General features: G+C 35.7%; 1 protein-coding gene across 1 annotated transcript; it reads left to right on the plus strand.

Moving 5' to 3' along the window:
• Positions 1-7118: 7118 nt before the first annotated feature.
• On the plus strand, positions 7119-9060 carry LOC147478012 (uncharacterized). Its single transcript, XM_086586144.1, has 3 exons — positions 7119-7439; positions 7487-8122; positions 8215-9060. The coding sequence occupies exons 1-3, from the start codon at positions 7119-7121 to the stop codon at positions 9058-9060; spliced, it is 1803 nt and encodes a 600-aa protein (XP_086442270.1).
• Positions 9061-9260: the final 200 nt, after the last annotated feature.

Below are 9260 nucleotides of genomic sequence, written 5' to 3' on the forward strand. Positions count from 1 at the left end.
AATTTCATCATCCTTGTACTCTTCAAGCTGTTCAAAGTTATTTTTCATATTAACAACGATTCTGAAAGAAAATATAGTTTTACAAAAGGAAAAAATATTTAGAAATCACAAATATTCTGAAGCATACTTGGCTGCAGCAATTTGTAATTGACAAAGTGAGATCACAGCAGTTAATGAGCTCTGCATCCAGGCAGGAGTTAATCTGCCTGAGTTCCCCACAAAGAGGAGGAGGAAGCCAGTCATCCGGATTAGCAAGAGTTAGATCATTGATGCTAACGAAGATGACTTGCCAGATCCTATGCCGGAAGTTAGGCCAGAATCAATCTTAAATGAAATACTAGTTTCAGAAATAGTATTTCCATGCTGAAGAAACAGCCATACTTGCTGAAGCGACAGTTGAAGCGTGGGAGAAGATGAGACACGGAGCAGGGAGGCTGATGAAGAAATACCTTGTGAGAGTTTGTGGCTACTACCCTGAGGTGCATATAGGGCCCATTGGACATAAAGCATAGAATTGTGGGGCCTTCAAGCACCAGCAACGAAATGGATAGCATGGTTGGCAAGCAGCTGTGATCGATGATTTAATACCTCCTAGGTATGTGTGGCATGTTCCAAATGTGGAAGGCCACATCCATGTACCTCCTGAGGTGTTCATAGTTGCATATGAGTAAACAACATCCATTGCCTTGTGTATCGCCTCCCGCTTTTCCAATAACTGTTTGTGGGTGGGCATTCATACCCCATAATGCTTCATTGCCTGTACCCACTCGCTGATCTCCTCCAGGTAACATTTAAGAGGGTTAGGAATAAATAAAATGAACTATTGAACCCCTTTTTATTAATAGAATTGACATATAACAATAACAAAGCAATAATTTTTTTTGTTATACATCCAAACAGTACCACAACAGACATATATCGTAACAAAATAACATAAACCATCAAAGGAGTTTTTGTAGTCTAATCTACTTAGTAAATATTAGGATCTAAAATTAGATTAAATGGAAAATGGACAATGCTGCTATTGATTTGACCCATTAGGAATTGCCTAAGAATTATTTGACGACTTCAATCTTCAGTCCTATAAACAAAGTGAATTTGGATATGGTTTTAGTTAGTAAAAATAATCGTGTAGAATAATAGTGGAATGATATATATATTTTTATCTTAAGTCAAGTTTAAATACCTTATATTCTTTTATCTTGCGCATCCTTTTAGAAGGAGTTCTTGTAGCTGAAGTCTGGGAAGGTTCATTTGATATGCCAATCGACGCTTGAGATCCTTAACAGCAACATTCTTCACGTTAAAACCAACATTGTCACCGGGTAACGCTTCATGAAGAGCCTCATGGTGCATTTCGACTGACTTAACTTCAGTTGTCAATCCAGTAGGGCCAAAGGTGATAACCATGCCAGCCAACTAACATTATAAAACCAAACAAACATGCCAAGTACTCAAGCAATGTAGTATTAAATTTAAAATAAGTTAATTGAAAATAGAGTTGTGATATACCTTGGGGACAACTTTCCTCTTTTTGTCAAGCTTCTCCTTCTTGGACTTAACACGCTCCGCCTCGGCAAGAAGTGCCATCCTCCTAGCAGTCTTTGCATACGGGTTCAACTTGAGAAGAACATTCAAGTTCTTCAATGTGTTGTTAATTGGTCTGACCAAAGAATGAACCTCATTGGTCGACAAATCAGCATTATCCATCTTAGACCTTGGCAATACATAACCCTTCTTCTTCTCAAATGGCTGATCAAACGACCCATAAATCGAATCTAACTTCTTAAAAGCCGACTTAGTCCAGATAATAAACCAACCAGGAATGCTACTAACCTAACCTTAAAATGTGTAAGCAAATTTAAAAGAACTCCTTGAAGAGCTGCTCAAAGTGAGGCTTGCAGTACAGAACTCCTTACAGTGAAGAATATCTGCTTAGCTGAAAAAAGGAACCAATTTTGTATTAGTATATCTCATAGTATGATGTAATCACTAACATTCAAGCATAGCTTACCTCCCAAATTTCAACTTGTACTCATCAACCTGATCAAACTGACTTTTCACAGTCCTCTCAAACATGGTTGGGTCTTGTTGGATTATGCTCAATCTGAGTAGTAGGTCACGTAGTCCAATGAAGGATATATCAGCACCATCTATCAGCATCTATCCAGCAGCAGTAGGATCGACTAAGAAGAATATCAGATTTCATGGCTCTAAGAAAAGTGCATGCAAGACCTTGCAGGATATATAAGCAGGTTATAGCAAACCTACAAAGATTTCCCAGCATAGAACTTTATCAACATTCATCATATATCTTGCATGTTAACTTTTTTTTTTACTTTGTAGGATGAGATAAGTCGAGTTACCCTTAAGGAAACCCATATGGCAAGGTATCATCTCCGATCCAAAGTAATATTTGGCATTTTTCATACAAAACAGAGCAGGTCTAATATTTTAATAAGTAGCACATGTAAACACAAATAGCTAGGGTTCGATTAGCTCATGGATGGTTATAGACTTTAGTACTGTAAGATGAAAGTAATTTAGAGAGACTCACATAAGATAGCACAATAAATGCAAGAAAGTTATGCACATTATTATTGTGAGTTTTAATATGCACGAAAGCAATGGACTTCATATCTAAATGCAATAAAGTTAAAGAAGGTAGCATAATAAGTTTTATTTTTAAGAACACAACTAATAATAAGAACGAATTAATATTAAATATCGCCATCGCATGATCCAGTTTGACGTATCTGAGCTTCAGTCCTACATACAAAGCAAAAGTAGATGTGAATCAAACCAGTCATCATAATCTTGTAGAAATGTGAAGCAAAAGTAATGTTTAAATACCTTGTATGCTTTTATCCTACGCACCCTTTTAGATGGAGTTTTATTGGCTGAAGTATGGGATGTCTCGTTTGAAGCTTCAGTCGAAAATTCCTTTGACAAATAAGTAGAAAGAGGATAAGTGAATGTGTAACTATTTATTAAAAAGGGAAACATATAAAAGTAAAACATGTACCACATAGGTTTTTTTTTTGTAAGGTTTCTTAGAGCTGCTGTTTTTATTTGAGGACTGAGGAATGTCAATGGACCTTGGCAAACCAAGATGCTGTTACAGAAAAGAGCATAATAAGAATAAAGCGTTGAATAAAGGAATATGCATATTTTTCGTATAGGTATTTAGTCATTGGCAGTAGAGTATAAGTAAATGAATACCTTCTCTTTCATAAGAGTTGAGTTGTTCTTATGCATGTTGTCAGGTGGATGGGCTTGGAAGGTATTATTGAAATTTTGTGATGGCTCTGTCACCTGAGGTTACATTAAGAGGTTAAATAAAAAATATCAACCAATGATAAATAAGCATATGATTGCTAGGTGGTGTAATAAATTCAACGGGTACGAAGTGGGAAAAAACGAAGTATGTATTTTATAAAGAAAACACTTTCATAAAGGATAAGTTTGAATATCTATTTACCTGTTCAATTTGTTCTTGTATTTGGTGTGAGTCAAGTTTGTAATCCACCTGAAAAACCTTATTAGCTATAAAGCCATACCTGCCTTGAGTTTGAATGTTGTATTGGCTGATTTTTATCTCAAACACTATCGAAGCACCAATAATTTTATCTATTATGGACTTAACAGTCTGGATACCATTTTCCTAATCCAAAAAATGATACTTACTCAGTCACAATTATGTATTTTATAAAGATATATTGCATAGCACAAAGAATGAATGTGAAAATTGTGATAGCATCGTAATGGTTTTACCGATTCAATAAGCTTCTCCAACTCAGAAGCTGGATGTTTCAGTAGTTCTTCTGCTTCATCGCCAAATATGGTTATTAGGGTACTTTCTGTGTCATCTCGAATGCAAGCTTTTAGTTGATATCTAAAATAAATTTATATCAGATCACGATGATAAAGTCGGCAGAAGTGTTAAAATGAATATCTTGGAAAAAAAATTAGAATATCAATACACACCTAGCATCTGGAGATAGAATATTGTTGTTGCAATTATTGCACCAATAGTGATCGACTTTGGAACAAACACAAAAATGATATAAAATAAACGTACGAAATGGTCAAACTAAGAAGGGATGAGGTTAGAAAAAGACATGTGAAAAACTAACCTGATCCATTGCGTCAGTGCAATTCTTAAAAAAATAAGGAAATTGATAATAAGAGGTAGAGAAGAGAATATACAAAGGAGAAGATAAAAAAAATGAAATTGGAGTTTGTAATGGAGTTTGTAATAGAAAGAAACAGAGATGGAGAAGGCAGAGATGGGAAATGGGGTTGAAACGGTGTGTTTTGGCTCGCTCAATATTTTGAAAGGAGAAGTTACCGTGTTTTTCCGTTGTTTTTTTTGTATTTTTTAGTTTGTTGTTGAATGACAAACATACCCTTACACTTAATGCCTTTCTAAGATTTGGTGGGTGAAACATTCGGGTACCCTTTAGATTAAAAATCTTGGTATAAAAAGGAGAATACGGGGACTAATAACGGCGACAAGTTTTCCCATTATATATAAGATTATCGTTAGACCCCTAAAATGAAGGAGAGACAAATCCCCAATCACAAAATAAAGATCTCTTACATTAACATACAATAGACATCAAACACCTAATTACACCAAAACCACGAAGACAATCCCCGCGCCAACCAACCAAATTACAATTTTGGCAATAAAAAAGATTTTCTTTATTGAATCATTTTCCTTCTTCAATTCTTCAACAATCTTTAAAAGTTTCGTTTTCTTTCTCCACAAACGAATTACTCTTCCTTGATATTGATCATTAACTATCTTCAATGTTTCATTGCGACGTTGAAATTAAATCACTCAATGTTTCATTGCGACGTTGAAATTAAATCACTCAATGTATCACTGCGGCGAGAAAAATCAGTATAGTGCATCTGGTCAATTGATCTTGTTGGTGTGTCAATCCAACGAAAATAGGAACAAGTTTTAGGTGAGGTCTGGCTATATTTGCCACAACCAAAAAATCGGCTTTCTAGGTTTCGTGAAGTGGGAGAAACCTTCAAAGCAATTGGATATCCACATTCACAAATTTGACCTGGAGTGACCAAGGAATATGACATACTTTTTAGTTTTAGTTGAGTAAGGGCATCTCCAATAGGGGGTGTAAACCGTATAGAGTGGAAATTTTACACCCCAAATATCAAAAAATTCTATTCAATGGGGGTGCTATACCATAGGTAATAGTGTATTAACTAATAGAGAGGGTGGGGAATTCCCCCTCTCGCTATTAGTTAATAAAAAGCCTGGACGACACTCAAACTGACGTCTGAGTGAAATAATTTTCGGACGTCACTTGGAGTAACGTCCCTTTCTAATTCTAAAGTAATTTTTTAACTGGGACGTCACTTGGAGTGACGTCACTTTAAGTGACGTCCCAGTTTAAATTAAAGAGGGACGTCACTTAAAGTGATGTCCGAGTTTAAAATCTATATTTTTTTTATACTTCTCCATTAGGGAGTATAGAGTGTGGATATTTATAAGCTATACAATAGTATACAATTAGAGGTGTAAAATCCTAATGGCACCTACGTGGAGCCTAGGTGGAGGTGTAATTTTACACCCCCCATTGGAGATACCCTAACAAATTTAATTCCTTAATTATTCTTAGTTGAGTAACCTAACCTTAACTTTCGTTCTAATAAGTAAACAAAAGGGGAGGAAAAGTTTGAGTGGGGGAAAATTAGATGATGTCATGAGTGACATCACGTGATAAATGTTTTGGTCAAAGTGTCAAACGGTAAAAAATGGATATCAAATTTTTGTTTAGTGAAAATATCGGTATGGTGATATGTGTTTGTTGTAAGAAATATTAGTTGGAGTCCAGATCACCGTGTACGGGTCCACGTCAGCAAAAATGATTTGGGGAAATACTTAACAACGTAAGCATGCCGTCGTCTGATTAAATTTAACATCATGTCTAGATTGAAACTTTTTTGTTTTTTTGAATAAAAAAAAAGTACGTTCTTGTTTTTTGAAATCAAAATGAAAGTTTGTTGTATTTTTTGGTTATAATCTCGAGATGATTCATAATTTATTTTAGGGTTTTAGACTTGCCCCCCCCCCCCAAATTCAGGGAAATTAGACTTCCCCCCCCAAACTCAGACTCTGTCTAAGTCAATGCAGTTTGACCGTTATCTCCTTGTGAAATGTCCAAACTACCCTTTCAAATATAAAATTACCTAAATAGCCCTTGACTTCACAAGACCGAGTTTTATTTTGAAAAATAAAAGGACATCTTGTTCACTCCGATCAACAGTCCATATTCCATCCCTAAAATTTGCGCTCTCTCATTTTTAAGGCGGGAAAATGTACTCTAGCTTTCATTGTCTGTGTTGAGTCATGGTGTTAGGTTGTGTTTGATAAATTCATGTTGTTTTAGTGTTAGTCTTCATAGCAAGTGCTATTTGTTATCATTTTCAACTGTCAATCTGTTGCAACTTGAAGAGGAGAAGCAAGGACAAATTTTTACTGCAATTTGTAGGTAATTATGTTACGTTTTAAAGTTGTTTTAAGTATTTTTGGTGGAATATGTTGATTTGGTACCTGGGAAATCGAGAAAGATAACAATTTTATGCATGCAGTTTAAATTTGTATATAATTTTGACAATTTCGATTCAACCCAAGATATAATTTTGGTTTTTTATGAATGGAAGTGGGGTTAACATTTATGTTTGTATTACAGAAATGGGTGATAGGAAAAATTTGAAGATACATTATGCTGGGTCGTTTTCAAAAAGAAGAAATGGAGAGGAATTGTCACATTTGGATTACAGATCAAAATATCCAGTTAAGGAAATGCTTGATGTTGATAGTGATGAGTTGAATATGATAGACTTTGCTGCAGATGTTAGTCTACCTAGTCACATGTCAAAGTTGGATTATATAAACATTAAGTTGTTCTATCTTGTTAATGGTAAGCAAGTGTATGTAAACAGTGATAGTGGTCTTTTAGGAATGTTTGATTTGTTAGTTGTTGATGATGAAGGGTATTGTCATGTATTTGTGGAGAATGATATGGATGAAAGTCTTTGTTCCACCATCTCAAGAATATGATGAAACAATGTGTACACTAATGGATTTAAAAAAATTGATTAAGAAGAGGGCTTTGAATGCAAATGACAAGGGGAATTCCATGCAAAAGAAGAAGAAGAGTTTTAATGACAAGGGATTTGGTAGTAAGCAAAATAAGAAGAGTGGTAAGGACAAGGGAGAAGCAAAGGGAAAGAAGAAAAGTACAACACATATGAAGGGTAAAGGCGTACTAGTTGATGAGGAAGATAGCTTCTGGGTTGAACTTAGTAAGTTTTCTGATGAAGAAATGGATACTGAGCTGCCAGAGTATGTGGATGTACCAGGACCTGCAACAAATGATCCAGTAGAGATTGATGTTGAGGTTGGGTTAAGTTTAGAAACCCACCTAGACAACCTCAGATTGATCAGCTTGATCCTGATGAGGGATATCATAGTATAAACTCATCAGATGAAGAAATAGAGTGGCAGCAACAAAGGAGTGATGAGTTTTACAATTTTGTATATGAAACCTCCAATGTGTATGTGGATGAAGGAGAGATAGTTATGCTAACATGTTCTGATGAATGGAAAGTTGGCATGGAGTGGCCTGACATTGAAACTCTAAGGCATGAAATTTCAGATTATTGCATAAAGAATAGATTTGAAGTTGATATGAGGGCTGTCAATGAAAGGTACAGGATTAGAGCTAAATGTAAGGGTAGCTACAAGGGTAAAGACTGCCCTTGGGCTGCTTATTGGAGACTGAGGCTTGATGCCTTCACAATGAGATTAAATACATTTGTAAATGAACATATATGTTCTGCTGATCCAGAACTGAAGAATGGGATGGCTGATGCAAATTGGGTTGCAAGAAAGATTACAGCACAGATGAAGGTACATTACAAGACCATGTCTCCAAGATTTATCATGGCTGAAGTGATGAGAGGAGATTTCCATGTTAGTATTAGCTATTGGACTGCTTGGCATGCAAGGTTGAAATGTTTGCAAGATATTCATGGTGACTATGGAGCAAGTTATAACATGTTGCCTGTGCTATGTGATCAGGTATGTTATTTATACCCTTATTTATATTTGTAAATAATTTGGTTGTTTATCATAATGGTGTTTGAACTATTTCAAATGTTTACTTGATACAGATTTTGAAAAGTAACCCAGGATCCAGAGCATGTTATTCTAGAACTGATGGTACTTTGACATTTGTGGATATGTGTGTTTGTTTTCCTGCTTCTTTGCATGGTTTCTTGAATGGTTGTAGGCCTATCATAGGACTAGATGGATGTTTTATGAAGGGGAAGTATGGAGGGCAATGCTTAAGCATGGTGGCCTTAGATGGAAACAATGGCTTGTTTCCTGTGGCCATTTATATAACTAGGTCTGAGAATAAAGATAGTTGGATTGGGTTTTTGAATATAATGAAGAAGTATGGAATAGATGAACATATGGAACCTGTGACATTCATTTCAGATAGACAGAAAGGATTGGTTGAGGCTTTGGCACATGAATTTCCTAGGAATCCCCATAGGTTTTGCTTTAGGCATATGTTCAAGAATTTCAAAAAGTACTTTAAAGCCAAATACTTAGAGACTATAGTTTGGGGTGCAGCTAAGTGTTATAAGAAGCTAGAGTTTGAAAAGTTAATGGAGAAGCTAGGAAGAGAATGTACGGAAGCCAAGGCATGGTTGCTACAAGAAGATGTGGAATGTTGGACTAGGTCACACTTTGATCTTACTACAAAGTGTGATCATATTAGCAACAACTTCTCTGAGTCTTTTAACAATTGGATATTGGAACTGAGGGATAAGCCAATAGTTCCTTTTGTTGATAAGTATCATACATTGTTAATGTCTTTTCTGTACAAGAGGAGAGAAAAGGCCAAGGAATGGGATGAGGATGGTCTAGTTCCACAAGTGGAAAAGATAATCAAAGAACTGATAAAAAAAAAGTCCATTGGTATCATGTGGAATCAAGCAATGAGGTGGTGATAAGTGTTAAAACTGAAAATGGAACTAGATTTTGTGTGAACTTAGTTGACCATGAGTGTAGTTGTATGAGGTGGCAGTTATCTGGTATAGTTTGTGTACATGCAGTGGCAGTGTTGTATCCAAGGAGAGTGTATTGGAAAGAATATTGTAGTAGCTATTATTGGGTGTCAACCTACAACCTTGCTTGCATGGGACACATC

Source organism: Coptis chinensis, chromosome 9 (assembly GCF_015680905.1).
Source record: "Coptis chinensis isolate HL-2020 chromosome 9, ASM1568090v1, whole genome shotgun sequence".
In the NCBI taxonomy this organism is placed as follows: Eukaryota; Viridiplantae; Streptophyta; class Magnoliopsida; order Ranunculales; family Ranunculaceae; genus Coptis; species Coptis chinensis.